We start from the raw sequence: 23,889 nt of genomic DNA, 5'->3' as shown, positions 1-23,889 counted from the left end.
CTGGCTAAATGAGCACTTTCAGACTTATCATGTTTCAACCTTTCTTCCTCTTGCACATAATAAGAAATGAGCTCATTTAGAGTCCATTTTTCCTTTTGAAAATTGTAACTAATTTTAAATTGGTTAAATTCTGTAGGAAGTGATACCAAAACCATAAGAACAATCAATTCCTTAGAAAGTTCAATCTTAAGTTCCTTTAGTCTTGAAGCAACATAGAACATCTCCATAATGTACTCCCTCACATTTCCTTAACCCTTATACTTCATCGATATCAAAGAAGTCTAAAGTGATGTCATCTCAACCTTATTATTTTTGGAAAAATGTTTTTAATTTCGTCAAGGAATCCTTGGCCCGAGTAATCTCTTCAGATTTTGTGCCCTTAAAGGCTTTTGAAATGTTGTGCTCATGATCATTAGACTCACGCGGTTTGAACAATCTCACTCTCAAAATCCCTTTTAGCATCAGGGGTGCTTGCCGCAATAAGAGGTGTAGGTTGTTCTTCCCTTAGTGCAAGGTCTATGTCCATACAACCAAGCACTATAAGTAAGTGCCTTTTTCATTCCTTGAAATTAGTCCTATTAAGCATGGGTATAGAATTTATATTAGCAGATATTGTTGCAACAAAAGATGCTAGCTTAATATAGAACAAAATAGATAAAAACAAGCTCAAATGGATATTCATAAGTAAACAATAAATTCAAGATAGTGGCTAATTTCTTCTCAAGATATCAAGCACAATATTAAATCAAGTATTTGGATAGTAATATTAATAGTTAATGGTACTCTTGTTGTAGCAATCAAACATTGACAACAAATTATGTCAAACAATGAATCAATCTTTAGACTAACTTATTGCTCATATAGAGTACCTTATAATTGCCACACATCTATCACCATAGATGTCATTGAAATTCTGCTAATTTAACTTACCTTTAAGTCAATTAATAAACGCATGAATCACAAAAATATATAACCATCTTGATATTTTAAATAAACTAATCTACACAAAAGAGGTCACTTTTGTGACATTTTGTTTCAACTAATCTATTTATTTAAAATATTAGAAATCCTTAATTAAATGCTAAAGCCAAAATCTGAATTTATTTGTTTCAAAATATTTCAAATTTAAACTAAAATAATTTGAATAAAGGTAAATCACATCTCAAGATATCGGACATCACATTAATATTTTATCTTTGGACAAAAATATTAACTTGTAAGTGATATCTTATTGTAGTAATCAAAGACTGACAATAAAAAAATATTGGAATAATAAATCTTCCTTTAGACCAATTTATTGTTCACATGTAAAACTGAATAATCGTCACATATTTATTACCACATTTGCACATGTAGTTTTGTTAAATATTAACATTCTTGTGGGCCTATCAATGTTAACGTAGCTTAAGTTACATGCACACAACCTTTTATATTTTAAAATAAAATAATTTCAATAACAAAAGTCATTTTGACAACTTTTTATTCTATTAAATTATTTTAATATATATAAACGTACCAATATTCAAATTTAAAATGTTCATAATAATAACCCAGAATAAATTTATCTCATTACTGAATGAGAAATCAAATACCTTAATCTTTGAAGAATTACAAGCAGCTATTAAAATTATATAATAAAATTTAAAATCAAATTTTATAAGACTCAACTTAATACTCATGATTATCATGAGTTTACATAAATATTTGAATATATTTCCAGAAACATAACAACTTCAATAAATCTCTATTCACAAAATATCATAATTGAATTCATAAAAATTTATCAATAATTTAAACATAAATACACAAAAAAAACTTAAAACCATATATATATATTATATTCACTGACATTCAATTGATGTATAATATAATAATGCATTATTCAGTAGAGTTTAATGCATAAATATATATTTTTTTATATCTTAACTAAATATAATACACAAAATTATAACAGTTTGAAAATTTATAACCAAAATTTCACGGGAAGAGAACGAAATCTATCCCTAGAAGGGGAAAAAAAACTTTACGCAATTTTGGGTCAAAACTTGACCATCTCATTCTGTAAGGACCACGCCCTTTTCATTTTTGTTTAAGAAAAAGGAAAAAAAAATTTCTTAACTTCATAAAAAAACTCAAATATATAAAAGAGAAAAAAAAACATCACCACTTGCCATTATAAAACTCAATTGTTCTTTGCCCAGAACCAATAGCTAATATGTTCAATAAATATCGAATCTTCAGCATGTCATAATCAAGATTTCTACGGTTTTGAAGTAGATATCTTGTCACTTTGAGAATGGAAATTTTGATTAATACAAATTTAAATAAAATAAAAATTATATTTTTAAAAGCATTTAAAACCCTAAAATCTTCGATACCAGAATCATAGATTTAACATAAATTAATTAAAATACCAAATCAATATATAAAATTATAAAATCTGAAGAACGTATCAATTCAAAATAATAGAAAATTAATTTATTCTTAATAGTTCGACATGAAGAGACTTAGATGTCATTTGTTAGAAACCGTAAAATAAGACATGATATAAAATTTAATAAACTAGGATATGTCATGTCATATCATCAAGAGTAAATTATGAACAAAATTACATATGGAAGCGTACCTGAATCTATCAATTTCTTGAAATCTTCAAATCTTATGGTTTTGATCTCCCAAATTAGCACATAAGTAATTCCGAGAAGGTGGCTCAAGATGGGATATTAGAAAAGTTATGTATGTGTAATTTGGGGACTATAACCCTAATATATATATATAACTTTTGCAAATTAACCCTAATTTCTAATCAGTTCATCATCAATTAGAAATTAATTACTAAAATATTTATACATATTTAGCTCATACTTTATTTAATAACTAAAGCCCAATAAAACTTAACCAAATTAGATTACTTTTAATTTAAGCTAATCTTTTATAATAGTAATACTATTATTATATACATGATGTTCACATTTTCTTTGAAGAATTCTATCTACGAGAAAAAAAAGTTGTTTAATAAGCGTACCAATAGGCTGTAGGCTGTTTTGTTCTTCTATAATGGTTCCTTTTGGCATGTATATTGCATCCAATAATTGAACAGGAGAAGCATAATTATTCCAATAACTTGCTTGAGCAATCTGATTGAAATACCAAAAAAAAAAAAAAACCAAAGGAATGTCTTGGGTTAACTTTAGAATTTGTGTTAAACATGTTAAGCCTTGTGGTTTATGTCAAGTATCTCCTCCAAACTGTAGGCTCTGTTTATATCAAATCTAAGGAAGCTCCTACTAAGTATGTTCTTAAAGATGTTGTTTAGGAAAGGTTTTGAAATCACAACTCTCAAAGTTTATGCCTCAAATCCAATCTTGAAAGATACATTCTCATTATTTGTTATGAATATGTTTCGTTACCTCTATTTTACGTAGAATTATCTAAACACCTAAAAATATCACTTTTTCTAAAAAAATTATACTATTTTTTAGTATACCAATCATACCCTAAATGAAATGAAACCTCCATACCATGTTTTGAAACCTTACGTGTATGGGCTCTCATGTGAAAGAGTATTATTAAAAGTGAAAACTATTAAAATAGTCATTTTTATTTACTCCAAGTTACATTTTGTTCGTATTCCTTTTCAAATTCATGCACATTCATTTCCTTAGCCAACAAGAGTTCATACATCAAGAGACCATTTGAATTATACTTACAAATGCATTGTTCTTGCCACATTCATGGACGGACGTATACATGCACCATGGCTCTTAAATGGACGGTTCATTAAGGGGGGATTAACGTGACTTTTGGCTGCTTCATTAACTTGCTAAGTTCATGCACGATTAAAGGGGAGGAAGGTGTCTTTTTGACTAGCCCATGTTCATGCTTGCACCTACGACCAAAAGGGATGTAAAAGGCTATTGGGAATGTTCTTTACACCTAAAATGTTCATGCACATCAAAAATATGTAACACCCATCACCCGTTCCAATCATTGGATCCGAGTTTCAGGATGCTATTAAAGTTATCAAAACATTCATATGCAAATCATAACATTTAATTTGATTTAAATTATCATGTTTTTATAAATACATGCACAACAGAAGTTATGAACCAAATAGAGACTAAATCGAGCATACAAACATAGTTTAATAGACTCAAGCATGATTAAGGATCAATCTAAAAATTTTCAAAACTTGGAACTATGTATCGATACAAAAGGAACAAGTACCGATATTTTTAGAAAAGGTATTGATACCAAAAATAAGTACCGATTGTGACACCCCTAATTTGACCCTAGTCGGAAAGTGGTTTCGGGACCACGAAACCGAGTCATAAAAATAATTAACAGTCATATTCGATGCTTATTATATGTGAATATGAATGTGTGGAAGTTTCATACTTTAATTTTATCATTTGTATGCGAAATTATTAAATAGGACTTATATGAGAAAATTTAGAAATGTGCTAGGCAAATGCTAAAGTGGCCTATTAATATATGTTGGAAAGTGCTTGTACTTGCATGTCAAATTAGCCAAACTATAGGTAGTGGCCGGCCATGCTACAAATTATATAATCAAATATGAATTTTCTATTAACTTTAATTAGCTAGATGCCATATTATCATGGGTAAATGCAATAAAATAAAGAAAGAATAATTAAAGGAAGGAAATGGGTGAAAGGAACAAAGTCTTCATCCATGTTTCTTCCTAGCCGATTCTAAAGGAAGCAAAGAACAACCATTCGGTGATCTTGAACTCAAGAATAAGGTGAGTAGTTCATGCTAATTCTTGAAATTTTAGTATATTTTGAGTTAGTTCTTAAGTTCCTTGCTTAACCCATGACAAAATTTTGAGTTGGGTAATGTCTTAAGCTTTCGGCCATAGTAGAAATTAAGGGGTTAGATTGTTGTTTTTTTTTTGTGGTTATTTGAAGTTTAACTAGTTAATACTTAAGTGTTGGTATTTGTATATGAAATAGATGAATGTGAAATGGTTGAGTTACTTGAACAATTCGGCTTTGTAATTGATTTTTTTAGTATAGACCTTGAGTAATGCTAGACATAGATTTTGGTTTTGATAGTGCTTATATGAGTTTAATTAATTCAATTTTGATAATATAATGATAGCTTAAGATAAACAACATTCGGCTATGAATTTTTGTGTTGAATCGAAAATGGATGCTAGTTGAGCTATGAACAATTACTTAATAACGAAGAGAATATAAGCTTAATGCTAAAGTAGCATTCAACCTCGGAGTAAGTTAAATTAGTAGGAAAATAAATTTTGAGATGGAAAATTTTGTGTTTGACTAAAGAAAAGAAATCGTTGAAGAGTGTTTGTGAACATGGTAAGTGAATTCGGTTAGTGAGCAAATGAAATAAAAAATTTTTGGAATTTGATTTTTGTTTTGGGTATGTATGACCAAGTATATTCGGCTACAATAATAATATAATTACATGATGTTATATTATGATTATTGAGCTTATGTATGTGGGTGCATGTATATCTAGTAATATAATGACATTTGGCTTTGATAGTCGATTGATAAGTTATTACTTTAATTACAAGAGCATTTGGTGAAAGTAACATTTGTGTATGAACATATATTAGTTATGAAATCGGTAGGTTTAAGACTAATTGTGGTAATGATAATATATTAAGATGAGATGGATATTTCATTACCGAATGTGAATAATAAGTAAACACTATTGATCAGAATATTAAACATCTCTATCTATACTTATTTAGCTCAAGAGCAAGTGGGGTCAAAGTTGGATAAAGGAAAGGAAAAAGTGATCGAATAGCCGCCGAAATCGTTCGACAACATCCGAGGTAAGTTTTAAGTGATTAAACGTTGAGTAAATTCAATTATAATAGGACATGATGAGTTGATTTAATAAGATATGATGTGGCCATGATATGTTCTAAGCTCAAATGGTAAGTTCTTAAGTGTTTGAGCTTGGGAATTTAAGGGTAATTTGAAATAGTCTGCTTAGGACAGCAGCAGTAACGTAACTTTAGAAAATCACCATAAATTTGAATTAGAGGCTGAATGAGACATGAAATTAAAGCTTAATGAGTCTAGTTTCTTATAAAAGAAACCGTGTAAGCAAAGGAATTTCCGATAATGAGATACTTAAAGTTGTGTGAGACAGCGCAGAATGACACTGTAATCCTCTGTTCTGTATTTAGAAAATCATTATAAATTGTAAAAAAATGGTTATAAGATAAAATTTATATTCTTAGACTCCTTAATGAGTCTAGTTTCAAATGAAATCAAATACAACACATTTTGAATTCTGTAAAATGAGAAATTTGATTCGTAGTGAAGAGTGGTCAGATTAGTCAAACAGTGAAATAGGGGAAACTTTAAGAAAAATCTGGTATTGATTGGCCAAACCTAAAATTCTGGAAATTTTATGGATGGAAGATATACGAGTCTATATTCAGGAAAAATTAACGGAAAGTGATTTGGAGTTTTGTAGCTCTAGTTATAAATAATTTAGTGACTATTGCTCAGGAAAAACAGCTTGTGCTGAATTTGAGATTGTGTTGTAAACCTTGATAAACTTGTTTTAGTTGCTCATAAGCTATTGATTAAACCCATACATGAATTATAAATTGTGATATTGGAAAATGATAGATGTAGATTCAGCCAAGACAGTGTGTATACGTGAAAGTATATGTGGTATGTGAAGTATATTTGGATAATTGTGATGTGAATACATGAAAATCTATATTTTGATTTAGGATTCTATGTGATGGATGTGAACATGCATATATGAGATAAGGCCTAATGGCCGATGTGATGAATGTGAAAGTGTATATATGTGATAAGGCCTAATGGCCGATGTGATGAATGTGAAAGTGTATATATGTGATAAGGCCTAATGGCCGATGTGATGAATGTGAAAGTGTATATATGTGATAAGGCCTAATGGCCGATGTGATGAATGTGAAAGTGTATATATGTGATAAGGCCTAATGGCCGATGTGATGAATGTGAAAGTGTATATATGTGACAGGGCCGAGTGGCCAACGTGATGGATGTGAAAGTGTATAAATGTGATAAGTCCCGAAGGGCATTTGTGTCAGTACTATATCCGGGTTAAAACCCCGCAGGCTTTATGCGAGAACATTATCATTGATTAATGTCCGTAAGCTTCGTGCTCGTACTATATCCGAGCTCTAAAGACCCGATGACTACGTGTGGGGATTTTGTCCGGGTAAGACCCGATAACTTCGTGTGGAGATTATGTCCGGGTAAGACTTCGTAATAAGAATTGCTTATAAATATATTCAATGCGAAAGGTTAAACAGGTATGTACTCCAAGTTTATATGTGAGCTTGATTTGCACTAAATCATAAGGTAGTTATGTGATGCATACGAGAGCAATCTATGAGACTATTCCTATGATTATGTGACATCGGATCAGTGTGAGAGGTTATGTGAAATCATACGATATATCTATGTCACATGAGCTCACTTTTATGTGAAAGTTTATCTGCCTATTGTATATGATGAGATGTGCATATTCGGTAAAGGGATGGTATGCCCGAAGGAAGAGTGAAATAAAAATACGAACAACTATGTTATAATTTGATTGTTATCTGTTGACACTGCTTAAAACTTACTAAGCATTGTAATGCTTACTCCGTTTACTCTGTTTCCTCTGTTTTATAGATCTCATTGCGAAGCTACAGGCTCGGGGATCGTCAGCAACTAGTCACACTATCACTATCCACTGCTTGTTACTGTTATGTTTAGAACTATTTTATGGCATGTATAGAATAGACTAGTGGCGGAAGAATATTTTTGGTTAATGTATATAAGCCATGCGAAAATGGCATCTTTTGAATGTTTACTTAGTGAAGTTTAAATTTTATCTCTGGCTGTGCTTAGTACTTATTTAAATGAATGATCTTTATTTCAAGAAAAAGTTTAAAATTTTACTGTTCTGACATGAGTTACAAGTCCGGTAATGCCCCTTACCTATTCTGGCGACGGTTACGGGATAGGGGTGTTACACCGATACCATTTTGGCATTCTACCATTTTCAAAACACAGTTTATTTGGTCAAGTATCAATACATTGTAGGGGTGTGCAAATTTCCGTTAAAATCGATTTAACCGACCAAACCGAACTAATTCGATTAATCGGTCGGTTAACCTATCTAATTCAGTCGGAGGTCAGTTAATAATTTTTTGGAAGTTCAGTTATCAGTTAATTCAATTCAAAATCGGTTAATTGACCGAATTAACCGAACTTGATAATTAATATTATATATTAAACTCATCGGGCCACTACCCACTCATGCCCCAAACACTAACCCACTCCCAAATAAATCCAATCCATTAAAAATAAACTGAAACACTAACCCAAGCCCCAAACATAAAATTTTAATTCCTCCTAAACCTAAAAACAATGCACATGATAATACACCAACCACCAGGTGCTAAAATCTCACAGACTCAAAAATACCTAACCCTAAATTGAAAATCCCAAATCTAAAATCTCCAAGTCTCAAAATCCCTACTACTAGTCACCACTGTCCGACTTCCACCAGTCACACCATTCAATGTACACCAAGTCACCATCATCGTTCAATGTTCGTCTGCCATCGATTTCATCTTTACCCAAAATCCCTAAGTGAAAATCACCTAAAATCCATAACCCAATGCAATAACTAGTGACACACCTCCAATTTCGACTTCACTCACTACCATTCGACACTCACCTTGGATTTTTCAGGTATTTTTGTCAAAGGTTATTTTTACGGAAATGGATTTTTCTGCCTTTTTTTAATGAAAAAAATTTCATTCTTTGATATTTCTACAATTTTGCTGCTTCTTTGTTTTCAATATGTGTTTGTGAATGTAATTTAATTGAAAGGTTATTGACCATACCTAATGCTTCTTTGTCCTGCAATTCTTGGATTTTTTTTCATATCTGCAGGGTATTGACCATACACCTCAAATACAAATCAAAACTTTACATTCATCTTTGGATGCATTCCTAATTCTAATGATAATAGCAATCCAATGCTGATTTCATATTATAGCGTATTAAAATAAATGCATAATATTATCCAAAATACATTTAAAAAAATTGAAAAAAAATGATAAACAAGCTTTGCCAAGTTAGAAGATGAATAAGATGCTGTGAAACAATTTCGATTAATTCAGTTAACCGACTGAATTAACCAAAATATTTTGGGTTAATTTTGTTTGGAAAAATTGCGGTTCAGTTAATGATTAAAAGATTAAAAAGTTTGATTAATTCGATTAATAGTAGTTCGATTTGTTTAACCGTTTGAACACCCCTAATACCTTGGGCCCTAGTATCGATACTTTTACCGAGATGGTCAAAATCACAAATATAGAAGTTCATTTCATGCCCAAATCTATATCTTAGTTCATAGATACATATAGGTACAGAAATAACCTGTATAGAACTCATTCAGTCCATTACAAACATACAACCAATTTGCCACAATTGACACCTCAATCCAACAATTCAAATTCAAACACAGTCATTCATATCAATATTAAATACATATCATATGCACATTCAAGACAAGCATTGTATATATATAGATCATTTCACTATCATCCCAAAATAAACTCCTATTCAACTTAGTCTATATCTTCAAACATGTTACCTTATCACCACATAAGCATTATAACATACATACCTAAATAGTCAACAAAGATTACCAAATACCAAGATCATTACCAAACTCATAGATATATACATATTCACACAACATTTAAAATGCTAAATTCATTTAAAGCATAACATATACAACCACATAACTCTTTTAGGTACATGCCAAATATTATATACCTATCCTTCGAACCAACTAATCTATGTCATGACATCTTATTACCTATATATTTGCATACTCAAAATGTCATCTCAAATACCAAATACACAATTCAAATCATTTACTAATGCATATGTTTTCAACAAGAATATTCTTTGTCATAATCACACCAATAAGGGTTCCAAGCCATAACACTATATAAGTAAACCAAAACAACTCCTAAGTACCTGCTACACGTAACCAAGCCTTAATATGGTCAAAAGACTATAAAATCAATATTGGGATAGTGTGACTTTCTCAATGATTCGCCTGACACGTTCTAGAAGTTGACACTACAGGGAAAAAGGAAACAAGGGAGTGAGCATTACAATTGCTTAGTAAGTTCACATGTATTAAAACCAAATAACTTACCTCAAGTTATAATTATACAATACATGCAACTTAACTTGGTAAATTTTGCCCATCATGGCAAATCACGTATTAAAAATGTGAGTTCAACATTTATCATACTATATATTAATTCAATCATATAATATTTTAATTCACTTAATTCAACATTTCATTATCATTCAGAAAACAAACAATCATTTAACCAACTCACTATCTTAATCATATCATACCACCTATTTACCATTAATACATCCCATTTCAAATTAATGTCAAACATTATTTTTCATTTCATAATTTGAATTCTCAATCAAATTCATATTAACTCGTATGAAATTCATTCCCATTTCATATCAATTCATCTTTATATCAAATATATATATCAATTGTCAATTTAATATCAATTACTATTTCATTTCATAATACAAATTACAAAACACATTCTATCTCAATTTTCAAATTCATGGATTTAGTGAACATAATCAATCAATGTTCCTAACTCATTTCACAATTTCATAATCCATTTCACGTCATTTTCCATATCAAATATTTTGTTTTTACCATTTATTTCCCTATTAACACAATTCGGACTCAGACGATTCACGGATCCAACCAACACACTAGTTTGGCACACAGTGCCTCATCAGATAAATCCAAAGCAAATAGTTGCACCCAGTGCTATCAATAAGTTTGACACCTAGTGTCTCATCAGTATAACTGAAGCAAATTGGCACCTAGTGCCTCATAGACTCGTAGTCGAAGTAACCCTAAACTTTTCCTATATTATGGCATGCCAACTATATCCAACTCTACCCCAACGGTTAATTGATTATCAATCAACATCTCAACTCACATATATTTTCATCATTAAATCATTCATCCATACTCATGACATCATCAATCATATCTATATGCATTCAATTACACACATATATATAAATACACATTTTTCATATATATTCAAGTTAGTCCTTATCACTATCAACCAGTCTAAATCAAATCAAGTCAGCTCATTTCATTAAATCATCACCTCATCACATAAAATATCCTATTTTAGTCCAATTTAAGGTCAATTCCATAATTATTTCAATTTGCAATTCATCGTATTCAATTTAATTCTTTATCTCACCTTTTGTTATCGAATCGTAAACAATTAAACATCATTATAATTATAATTCTAAATGCATAACAATTTAACACAAACATCATATATGAACTTACCTGGTTAAGACAACAATCAAACAACTTTCTAAGGACTAATCATCACTTTGTCATTTCCTCGATTTTCTTCAATTTGGTCCAATTTCTGATTTATTCAATAAATCAATTCAATTGATCAATTCTAAATATCTTATCTTATCCTATTATAAGTATATATAAGTTTAATTTTATTATTTTAATGCTTCTAAACTTTTTCATTTTATTCAATTTAGTCCCTAAAATCGAACTTATTATATCTTCCAAATTTGAACTCTAAATTTTGAACCCACTTCAATTCTGTCCATATACAGCTTCCTATTATCACAATTTATAAAAATGTCATATCAATTTTAATATATTCACAATTTAGTCCTTAACTCAAAACTAACCAAATTTACTTAATAAATTAATCCTATTTCATTCCTATGCTCCAAAATCTACCATAAACATTTTTTTAAAAAACTTCAAATAACATTAATGGTAATTTTTTAAATCTTTGACAGTTTTGAAAATGGAGGTATGAATTAACTGAACTTAATTGCAACAATCTCAAAAATATAAAATTTACTAAAAATGAACTTTAAATTAGCTTACATGCACGACTTGTAAGCTTCAAGAAATTAGGATATGGCTTCGAATGGTGAAAACAAAGGGGTGGGGAAGATGACAAAAATGTTTCAGTGTTTAACATAGATTATAATAACTTTTATTTAATTAATTAAACACATATTTTAGCTTAAATTAATACCAACCGTCCCACTTTCTTAAAAACTGCTTAATTATCACTTAAATCGCTTAATTAAACTTAATTAATCCCTTGATCAAATAAAATTTCATAAAAAATTAAATATTTATGATTTTTACAATTTATTCCTTTTTCCTCAATTATTAACCATTCATTAAAATTTTTGGACCAAACTTCAATTCACCTATATAAAGGCTCCTTAAATATTTAATAAAAATATTTACAGGCTTAATTTATAGAAATGAGGCCCCAAAACCTTATTTTTCAAAACTACTTGACTTTAGGTACGCACCACTTGTACCTTGACTAACTAATCAATTAATAAAATTTATTAAATCATGATTCAGTATTATACTATATTTAACTTATAAATATTAATTAAATATATCCATGAACTCTCTCATCAAAATTATGGTCCCGAAACTATTGAAAAACAAATTATTACAAAATCTATACTACATGCTTTGGACAGCCAAAGAGGGATGTTGTCCGTTCGGATTATTACAAAATCTATACTACATGCATCTATAACACTATTCTAGAAGCATCATTAGTTATCATTTGTGGTCATTAGTTTACTTAGTTTATCCTATAAATAGGCTTCATTGTAAGATTTTATAGACCTTTTGACGAAATTATAATATTGTTAGAATTATTCTCTTTGTTCTTTAGAATATATATTCAAATTTATCAAGACTTTATCTTGTGGATTTAAACTATCTTGATCTTATCCCCCTTCTCATCTCTATTCAGAGTGTGGCGATCAATTATATTGATTGTTCCTAACTCTTTATAGTTAAAAGGGTCTCGATCTCATGCTTTTATAACTTTTCGATTCCTTTGCAACTTTATAAAAAATGGGTCATGATCTTCTAAATCGTTGCTTCTTTTCTGAGTTCGTTATGTGTCGAAGGTCCTACCTTTAGTTATTTAATTACTTTAATTTTTGTTTTTACTTATTTTCATATATGTTAGAAACGTTTGGGCACACAAGTGATCTTGTAATCATCCAATAATTATGAGCTCACATCAATTTTTGATATCATCTTTTGGCAATAGTCTCGTTCACCTCTATGTTTCATTTACTAATTTCTTTCCTATGGGTTTAGTTAGATGATTGGCCAAATTTACCTTTGACTTCACATAATCAATTGATATTGCTCCATCTTTTTATAGTCGCTTGATCATATCATGCCTTAGACAAATATGCCTATTATTTTCATTGAAAGTTTTACTCTTTATAATGACTATTATCGATTGACAATCACAATGCATGGAAATAAAAGTTGTTGGCTTTGTGCCCAATGGAATATTTTCTAAGAAGGTTTTCAACCACTGAGTCTCATTACTAGCCAACTCCAGAGCAATAAACTTTGACTCCATGGTAGTGTTTCCTATAACAGTTTGTTTGACTCCAAGCTTGGGCATTGAATGTTCAACCTCGAGTACGACCTGTATTTTAAACGGGTCTTTTTTTTTGTTTTTTTACTGTAGCCTATTTTTCAAGCTGAATTTTTTTATCCAAACTCTCTCAAATTTCGAGTGGGCCTTTGAACTTGGACAAATAACCCGACCCATAAATAGATCTACATTTGATAAAGAGATTTTTTTTTAAATGAACCTTTTGTTGTATTATTTTTCACTCATTATATTTTTATTCCTAATAATGAGATTTGTATTGGATTTAATTCATTTAACTCACTAGATATCAATCTAAATTTAATTACAACTTCAAAATTAACAGTTTCTTAAAAAAATTGAATAATTTGTTAGAAAAAATATATAAATGTGTGTATTTCATAATATACTACAGAATATTTTCAATTTTTTTCCGATTCATCAACGAGGATGATGCCTTCAATAACCTTGAGCTCTCCCCCCCCCCCTTTTGAATTTTCACATTTTTTGAATTTTATGTAATTTTTAAAATTTTATTATTAAATTTTTCTTATATATTTTTTATGATTTCGTCCCGGACTATAAGAGTTGTTTTAATTTAGCAATATGTCATGTTTTATGTGTATTAAAAAATAATTTAAAATTTTGATTTTTTTACATTTTTTAAAATTTCCTCCTTTATCGAATTTTTTTTTGTACTTTTTTTAAAATAAATGTATCTTTTTAATATTTGGAAATTTTTAGAATTTTAAAATTTCTGTTTTTTTTTTGTTATTTTTAAAATTTTCCATCTTATTTGCACCTTTGGGGGCAAATTGAAGCAAAAAATATTTAATTATTAAAGTGGTAATTAGATACAACTTTGAAGGCTAAATCAGCATTTAACTAATATGGGTTTTTGAACTTCAAAATCAAGTTTGATTCTCATCATATATGAATTTGACATAGATTTGTTTTGGTTAATTAATTTGAATTGAGTTATACAGTTGAATGTCTGTAATAACTGGTTATAATGGTAAATAGCTGATATAGTTTTAACTCTAAAAAATACTAATAGGTGATCGGAAGAAAATGAGCGGAGTTTTTTCTAGAATATTTGAACTGAAATCATGGTAGGGTTTTAACTAAATAGCATCAAACTCAAATGATTGTTTAGGTGAACTAAATTTGTTATTTCCATGTAACTAGCGACTATATTTCTAAGTTTTATAATCGGATTTTTGTGGCTGAACAATACCCTAACTTATATCTAAACGCCGAGTATCGGATTGTAGACTAGATTAAATATTAGATTAAACCGACTTTGATATTTGAAAACATTTAAACAAAAATATTATGTTTAAAAGTGAGTGAAAATTTTTAAATCAGACGTGTACTCCAATATTACAAGTTCAAACTCCACCTTTTTCTAATATTGTAATATCTTATTTATTATTTTTATTACATAAAATTTAAATATAATATGAACATCATAAAAGGTACATTATTTATAATTATTTCTTTTTAAAAATATTAACAGATCTAAAACTGAAGAACAAAATTGGACATATTTTTTAACTGAGCCTAACTTGGAAAATTTGACACGAGTAACTTATTCCAACCATAAATACCTCTGATATTCTTTAAATTCTTTATTTAACGACTGGCACGAGAAATGAGCAACTCAATTTCAAGAGTTCGCTCGTGTTATGACTTCAAGCTCACTTGTGGTAACTCCAAATATTGGGCAGAACACAATATGGGCCTGGGCTTCAAAGATTTTAGGGGCCAAATTGCGACTACCTCTATCACACAAATTATGTTTACTAACACTGAAAGTACTATTTACAGAAATTGAGTGGCCGCATATATATATAGTGCAGGTACAGTGAGGATTTTTCCAGAAAGGCGTCTTTGCATTTAATACAAGCATGAGTGGGATAGCGATAAACGACAAATAGATTGCTATCAGCTTTTAACATCTCGTAGGCCTATCATAAATGGGAGGTAAGGATGGGCAATTTTCATTCATATTGGCATATGGTTCTAAGCTGTTATAAAATGGCAATTCCATCCAATACTCACCCAGAATCTGACAGAACGGAAGCCGGCCATCCCCATTGTTACACCAACTAGGCAGGTTCGTTTGGTTGTTCTCAAATATCTTAAGCATGTATGCATCACGGATCTGTAAATAATAACTCTTGTCAAACCTTATCAGTTCAGTTCAAGTCAAAAGAATATCGACATGGAAAGATGACCAAACTGCTGATACTTACAGTGAATTCAGTTACTTGAATTGAGTTTGAAAGGGGACCAAAGACCCCAGCCTCTTTATACATCTCAAGGATAAAGGCAACACATGTTGTTGATTTCCCATCACTGTAGACCCATTCATCTTGTTCCGGGATAGTGAGTAATTGATCAAAGGTTATCCTGCGCCTTTCAGTCTCCTCTAATATTCCATACAGATCCAAATCCTACAATTTCACCATAACAGATTATATATCTAATTTACTTACATCTTCCCATGTCATACTTCACTAGAAGTCCAAAATTATTTATTAGAGACTAAGAAAGAAAGCAGGAAAAGAGGAATCACTATTTCTCATAAAGTTTAGTTATAAATTTATAGAAGGAAGGACAATTATGCACAATACCTCAGTCCCTAACCGCTTATTCAACGCTTCATTCCACATATTTGCAGCATATGCTGGCTGCACTCTAGTCCACATAGACATGACAGAAATGACCTGCAATAAAAAATCTTGTTAGCACTTGCGAAACAAGTCATTTAGCAAGCTCAGTATCTCAATGTTTTTTGCCAGTAGAACCATCTGCAGCTCATCCTGAATACGACTATAGAAGAGCATCCTCAGGATGTGCAGAATGATCAGAGAAGATGCCTACCAAGTGAGCATCAAGAGGGGGTGGATAGTTGTCAGCTACAGTGTCTATCCAACTAAATATCATGTTGTGATAACCATATGGCTTGCCTGACATGCTCCGAGCATACTCCCATGCTGCGGTGGAGTTGAACTTTGCACGTATATCTGGATGTAAAGGAAGCAAGGCTATCTGTGGATTAGAATTGTCCTTCAGTGACAGCTCCCACCATTCATCCCATGGAATAACCACTATAATTTCTTCGCCCTGCAAAATTCATGCAAGCTAATGGCATAAGAAATCCCAACTTTGTATTTTTAATTCTGGTATCTTCATAAATCTTCCTTCCTGGGCAATAAATACCCTACAAAATCATACTAAAATTTCAGGACCTCCCACCATTCTAATCGAAAACAGTCCCTTCCAACATACCCTTAACCCAACCAAAGGAAGAAGGGGATTGATCACAGCAAAATGTTAACTTGAACAGTGTGATCAAAACCTGACAATAGTTAAAAGGTGATGATACATCATTAAACAACAAGGAGTTAAAACCAAAAGTTATTGAACCCAGGACAACATTTAAATACTTTTAAATCCAAAAACTTTCTTTGGTTGAGCAGTATATGCATAATTTTTTTCTGACTAGACATCGTAAGACTAATAAAGAGAAAAGGAAGCAAAGCACAACAAATAAATATAAGTTATTAACAATCGGCAATCAATGTGTTATTTATAGCATACCTTTTCATTTTCATGCCCTGATTCAGCAACCCATAGATTACCCATGTCATCCTTCAAGCAAACCGCAGTATGACCAGCAAATGCTCCAGTCACCCATTTTCTAATGTCTCAAATCCTCCCCACCTACCACGGATCTTTGACACAGCCAAAAAGTCACCAGAATGCACATCTTCTGGATTTACCACTGTGCGCCATGGCTTAGGACGCTTTTCAAATGAAGCACCCATGTGTGTTTTCAAAAAAGCAAGATTGGCATTCTGACCCCAGACAGTATTTGAAAACAGAGGCAATACATCAACTAAAGAAAGCAATGTGCCAAGCATTCCAGATGGCATTAGAAATACTGAGAGTCCATGCTGCCTTACCTGCACAAAAAAAAAGAAAAGAAAAAAAAAGACTGTCATTTCCATGCATTAAACAAGTTCAGTGATATTCAAAGACCAACTTAATCGAAACATACATATTCCAATTCAGCAGCTTCTTCCCAAGAATCAAATTTCAATGTGTGCTCTCGAGCAGAAAAGTAGTAATCCCAAGTAATCCTATAAGGTGTTGCAAAGACATAAAGATCCATACAAGTCCAGCTGTGCGCTTCAGATGTCTGTAAAAGAAAATTTTTACAGTTCAAGCGAAAATCAGAACGCCAAAATTAACCATAGTATGTAAAATAATCACCCTCATCTCTGAACCAAGACTAAAGAGAAAAGATACCAGCCAGATTTTCGATTTGGGATTTTTAGTCTACCAAGGAAAATTAAAGGATTTCAAGTTTAAATAAACAACTTAAAGTTGCCAAAACTTATTAAAACACCAGCACCTATAGTCTACTAAACATAAACAAGTAGCCCTAAATAAACTCCATAACTCATAACTAGGAAGAAACACAAAGGAAAGTGATTCAAGTGAACACTCTAAAGCAACTAAACTAAATGTAATTAAACTCAAACAACAACAATAAACTGAGGATTAATGACACGAAAATAAGTAACTAACTTGTCAATAAAGAGGCTTCAATTACAACCAAGGTCATAATGATCAACAGGTCAAAAATACGAACCGTGAGGTGAAGCACACCACCGCCCAATCCCGAATCGTCGCGATCGCTACTGGTGAACTCGAGACGAGCCTCGTTTCCATGAAAGCAAGCTCCTTTCCAATCAATTGAGCCATTGTTCGGGGTCACGGATCCGACAAAAGCCGGCAACAAGTCAACGGCGGAATGAAGAGTGTTCAAGACCGGCCAAGATACCTGGCGCGGAAGCACCGGGAGAACATCATTGACCCTAAAGGGGACTTTGAAAGCTTGACCGAAATCAACGCCAAACCCTAACCCTAAAACACAGAAAAATAAGGATAAGAGGAAAGGATTGAAGAATCGAGGCATGGGAAAGAAAGAAGAGATGATGGGGTTGGGATTGGGATGGAGGATGGCTGAGAGATAGAGAGATGAAATTTGCCCTAAAATTTGAGAGCCATTAGAGTTGGATATTGAGGGAGAAAGGTCCGTTTTGGTGGTTGGGGGAATTATTGAGGCAGCATTTTAACTTTGACTTTTGTTTTGGTTGACGACGATGAGGAATGAGGAGAAACGGAATCCGTTTCGTTTTTACCCACGGGTTACGCTAACGTGGCGAAAGGATATAAGAGCCTTTACAAACAATAACAAAATATCCTAAATCGATTTCCAAACGGAATTTTCATTATTTTGTTTTCTTCTTCTTTTTGCCGTTTTCAATTTCCAGCCTGAAAATACGAATTTTGAGCATTATGCTAACTTTTGTTTCTACTAATTTTTATAAGGATAAATTACATCAAAAGTCACTCAATTTTAAGGTAGCTGACAAAACAGTCACTTAATTTTGAAAAAGTGACATAGCAGTCACTAAGGTTATCAAAAAGTGACAAAACAGTCACTTAATTTTGAAAAAGTGACATAGCAGTCACTAAGGTTATCAAAAAGTGACAAAACAGTCACCGATTAATATTTTCTATTAGTGTCTTAACAGGACCGCTAATGTGGCAAGTTAATTAACTAAGGTGACCAGTTAACTTATCACGTTGAACAAGTAGTCAAATGGACAAAGAGAAAAGAGAAGGTGATTGGTTAAGGGTAAAAAGAAGAATAAGAGAAATGGAGAAGAAGGGTTTCCATACCAAAGAAGCAGAGCAACAGCAGTCATGGTTCTCAAGACGGAGCTTTGTCGATTTAGTGGTGCCAAAATATACCCTGCGAAAGGTATCAGATTTGTTCGTAGAGGTTCACAGGTCTTCCTCTTTTCTAATTCGAAATGCAAGAGGTACTTCCACAACCGTCTAAAGCCCTCAAAACTTACATGGACAGCCATGTATAAGTAGAGTGAGGGATGGAGAATCAACTTGATTGGCTTTTTCTTGTCAAATACAACATCAAGCTGTACAAATGGAAGGCCTCTCCCACTTGGAACTTTCCAAGATGTAATGCAACCACCAAATAGGTAAATCTCAACTTCACTAAAACACCCAAAAATAAAAACAAATTAAATTTTTTTTAGACCCGAATCAATGAAAAAGAAAAAAAAGAATTGACCCATAAATTGAACGAGTAAGGGAGTTGAATAAATTTGGAAAAGACCCAGAAAAGAAAATCTTGCAAAAAGTGCGTCATTTCTTCAAAACTTGAAGATTTAAACATTACCTACCATGGCCAGAAGTGAGAAGAAGCTTGGGTAAATTGCCTTCCCCTTGTGTTACTATGACCCCCAAAGCAACAGCTTCCTGGTTTGAAGCTACAACAGCCATGCTTGAGTAACTGCAGAAGAATATAAAGCAATTGGGTTAAAGCTTTGGCCTTAGATCGTTACCTTTGGGGTTTGGAGGAATCACTTGCAGAGATGCAGTACAGGATTGATTTGAAAACTGGAGGCATCTCTATTTTTTCTCTTCTTCCTCTTCTTCTTCTTCTCCTCTTCTTCTACTTCTTCTTTTTCTCTTTTTAAACCCTAAATTGGTGTTGATAGGGCTGTTAAATTGGTAGTAACCGACCAGCTAGAGGGTTTTTTGATACCAAGCACGTCGTTATCTGCCATGTCACTTTGCTGTGACATGTGACAGAAAATGGAAAAAATGACTTTTTTTGTCACTTTTTCAAAGTTGAGTGACTGAAATGAAACCAATGTGACTATTTTGTCAACTATCCCAAAGTTGAGTGATTGTTGGTTAAATTTACCCTTTTTATAATCAATTGCTATTAGATTGATTTTATTTATTAATAAAAAATAAATTAGGATAATTTTTTATTTATGAATATCATTATCAAAAACCCATGTTTACATAAGAAGTCTTAAACGATAAGGTGTAACTAGTGAATGTTAAGATGGGTCGAGTAATTCATACAGGTGTGGAGGCTTTTTTGAAAAGTTGGAGGTAGGTTTGAAAAATAAGTTTGACAAAAAAATAAAGCTCATTTTTAAAAGGGGACAGGTCTCAGGCAGAATTTTTTGGCTTGAGCCTAACCCCACTTGAATCATATGGTTATATTTTTTTATATTTTTAATTTGTTAGGAAATATTTATTTTTATATTTTTAGTGTTTTTATAGTTTTATATTTTTTAATTTTATTTTTATATAAAAAAATTATTACGGTCGAGTCAAGTTTAGGTTTAATATTTTAATATAAACTAAATTTAAATAAAATTTTAAGCTCATTATATAAACCGAATCGATCAAACCAAACAGGCCTAAAATTTTGCATCAACCAATCCCACTCATAATTATTAAACCAAAAACTAGTACTACCACCGTTCCTAAGTACTTGGTTTTACTAGAGTCAATATGTTTGGCTTTCATTCCCTTCAATTTCTTCGGATATCCCAATTAACTTTGCAAATATTGTTTGGTAATTTGTATTGATTGTGTCAATATCTTCTTGCCTGAAAAAAAAAAAAGATCTATTGAGATTGAGGAGGCCAGACTAGCAGATGAATACGGGTTCAATCACATTGACTCGTTTCTTGAAATAACCAAACTGAAATCCATATGACTATTTCATCTTCCCCAGCGCATTAGGGTCCATGCAAACCTATTAGCCTCTACAAAGATTCTTGCACAAAGGTTAAGGTCAAGCTTATCTCCCATTTTTACTCTACCTTATTTTCCAAGAAACCATTCATTCGATTAAATCCAAGAAAGGAAATGCTTTGAATTAGAAAAGCTCTGATTTTCTTCAATTTTCCTTTTCACCCAAGAAAAGCTGCAGGAAATTGAAATTCAGAAATCCGAGAAAAATTCAAAGGGAAACTAAGGAGGTAGGGTTATTCATCTCTCACTCAGTTCGATTATGTACAACAAACAAATATAAATCACGAAAATCACCATTGTTTCTAGAAGTGAAAAAAAGAGAGATCAAAACAAATAGCTGGGGTATTCAAAGAAATTGGCAAAAGCAGAAGGAAAAGATTGGTGTTTGATTAAATTCCCTTTGTAAAGATCATAGGATTCCCAAATATGATCAAGAGGGCACGGGTTTCCACCATCCAGTCGAACCCATGGCTTCCCTTTCCCACTCCAATGCAACAAGCTGACCGGACCCGGATGCAACGACCGACATGAACCTCGTATATTGTCCCCTCCAAGCCCATGTTGGTTCCATCTATGATCAATGCCTTCTACATTCCCAGCAAATACCAGCAAATAGGGTGGCAATGAGCCCAACTCGTATATCTTTTTTTTCCTTTGTATTTCCATCCAATTCTCTATTCTTTTCCTGTAATTCCCTTCTCTCCAACGCACTAAATCCATTACCATTACTCCCGTGTTGAAATAACACGGCTTTCTGGACCGGAAAACCCGGGATATTACCGGGTCCGACCAAAACCCGGCCGTGAAATACTTGGTGAAGTTTGCATGGCAGTATTCGGGTGCGCCGATGACTCGAGAGTTGGTCAACGTTGTGTTCCAGAGTTTGAGGATGTCATCGACGAGGACCAGGTCTGAGTCGAGATAAATGACTCGGTCTACTTGGAGATCCAACATGTCCCCGAGGTAGTTCCGAGCGTAGTTCAGTGGGTTCTCGAGGGCTTGCCGGATTGAAGAAGAGATCAAGTTGATCACTGTGTCTTCGCGGAAGATGTAGATTCTGAAGTTGAGTGAAGGGAATGTGGAGCGAACGAGTTTGCTCAAGACTCTTGGACTCGCGGGGTCGAACTCGGCGGCAATGAAGTGAAAGAAGATGTTTTCAGGACACGAAGCGTGGCGGACGACGGAGTGGATGGCGGCGATCGACCCCCGCAAGTATTCAAAGTCTAAAGTCATTGCCACTTGGACTAAATTGCGGTCGCCGGAGGAAACCGGACACTCCACTCCGTTACGGTAATACGGTGCCTCCGGAAACCGGAACCCCAACCCATCTCCTCCGACTGTGGTCCGAATAGCAAGACAAAACGATACCGTGAGAAAGACATGAAGAAGTAAAAGGGCGGCCGCATATAAAATAAAACGCATTATTCTTCAAAAAAGAAAAAAACCAAGAAAAAGAGAGACCGTTTCTTTTCAACTTTCAGTCGAAAAATAAGAAGATTATGGTCTTCGGCTTCATTGTAAGCGAAAACGCAGCTTATTGAAGGATCATTGTTATTACCCAATAGGAGTGTTTGGATTTTTTTCCTGCATAAGGGTTGGGTCTTTTGTGTTTTAAATGACAAATGAGGAAACTGGTGATGGAAGCAAAGAATGGGATGTTGCACCATCGGAGATTTCTTCAAATATCCTTTTTTATGCTTTGTTTCGGAATATGTAGATTTGGGCAAATATTTTTCTTTCTTTTTTTTAATCAAGATTCTGTTGGTTGGGACGTTGATGGCCTTTTAAAATGAGATAATTTTTTAACAAACTTTTTTTTCCCTCTTCCATTCTGTTATCCTTCAAGTGTTCATATATCTGCATTTTGCTAAATGGGACCTCCTCCCCTGTCAACCGAAAAGCAAGGAGGTAGGGGTTAAAGCCGTTTTAGTTCAAAAAGGATACTTGGGGCCAACAGGACTCCCTGTCAGTAAAACCCAAACTGAGCCGTTCGATCTTTGCATAAAGAGGTCTAGAGTGGCAGGCAGCTATTGAATGGGGTTAAGGCAAAGTACACACTAATCATTTCTCACACACCTACGCGCAAGCTTCCTCTTTCTTTGTGGAAAAACTATCTTCCCAGTAAAGACCAGGATATATTAATACTGGATGTGCCGTGGCTGTGAGACCTATGATCGCATTCACATGTTCACGGACCGCATCTTTGCCCAGCTTGTTTGGTTCGCTACTAAATTAGGACTTGGTATTGATGGTTTCTCCATATTCCAAAATTGGATCCCATGAGAACGATTTTCCTACTAGCTACTGGCTTGTATTCAAATCAGTCGAGGAGTTAGTGACCACTTGTGAGAAAGACTTCTTCAGCAATAACCCCCTGGAGATCTCTATCAATCATGAGATTAACAGCACGACCGGTTTGATACTCACCTTACAGGAACATACGAAGCTACGGAGGTATATGGCAACTCAAGCCAACCGGGGACTGCCTCTGCTTATAGTAGTGAATGTTCGTATCTTTGCTGACTGTTAAGACTTGTAAATTCGGGAAACATTATATTAAAAGATTCCTCGTTGATTCAATTTTCATGTAGCGACATGGATCATTAATTTCAGGTAAAGCTAATAAAGAATGAATCTGACGAAACTTACCTTTGAGCTATAAATGAGAG

At 32.7% G+C, this 23,889-nt stretch overlaps 1 protein-coding gene and 1 non-coding gene across 3 annotated transcripts; both read right to left on the bottom strand.

Moving 5' to 3' along the window:
- Nucleotides 1-15,378: 15,378 nt before the first annotated feature.
- LOC107886321 (uncharacterized) lies at nt 15,379-18,739 on the bottom strand. Its single transcript, XR_005926868.1, has 7 exons — nt 18,222-18,739; nt 17,625-17,765; nt 17,165-17,529; nt 16,445-16,687; nt 16,195-16,287; nt 15,814-16,014; nt 15,379-15,722 (listed from the first exon to the last, which is right to left on the bottom strand). It is a non-coding gene; the product is annotated as an uncharacterized protein (transcript).
- A 2,709-nt stretch (nt 18,740-21,448) lies between these two features.
- LOC107886320 (probable galacturonosyltransferase-like 9) lies at nt 21,449-22,958 on the bottom strand. Of its 2 annotated transcripts, XM_041112648.1 has the most exons (2): nt 22,682-22,958; nt 21,449-22,557 (listed from the first exon to the last, which is right to left on the bottom strand). In XM_041112648.1, exon 2 carries the CDS (start codon nt 22,451-22,453, stop codon nt 21,545-21,547), a length of 909 nt encoding a protein of 302 aa, XP_040968582.1. In that variant the 5' UTR covers nt 22,454-22,557; nt 22,682-22,958; the 3' UTR covers nt 21,449-21,544. The 2 variants fall into 2 exon arrangements, with proteins under 2 accessions (XP_040968582.1, XP_016665707.1); XM_016810218.2 differs by having other exon boundaries at nt 21,449-22,953.
- Between the last annotated feature and the right edge of the window lie 931 nt (nt 22,959-23,889).

Source organism: Gossypium hirsutum, chromosome A05 (assembly GCF_007990345.1).
Source record: "Gossypium hirsutum isolate 1008001.06 chromosome A05, Gossypium_hirsutum_v2.1, whole genome shotgun sequence".
Lineage (NCBI taxonomy): Eukaryota > Viridiplantae > Streptophyta > Magnoliopsida > Malvales > Malvaceae > Gossypium > Gossypium hirsutum.
Note: the sequence above shows the minus strand (reverse complement) of the source record. Positions and strands in the feature narration are given on the sequence as shown.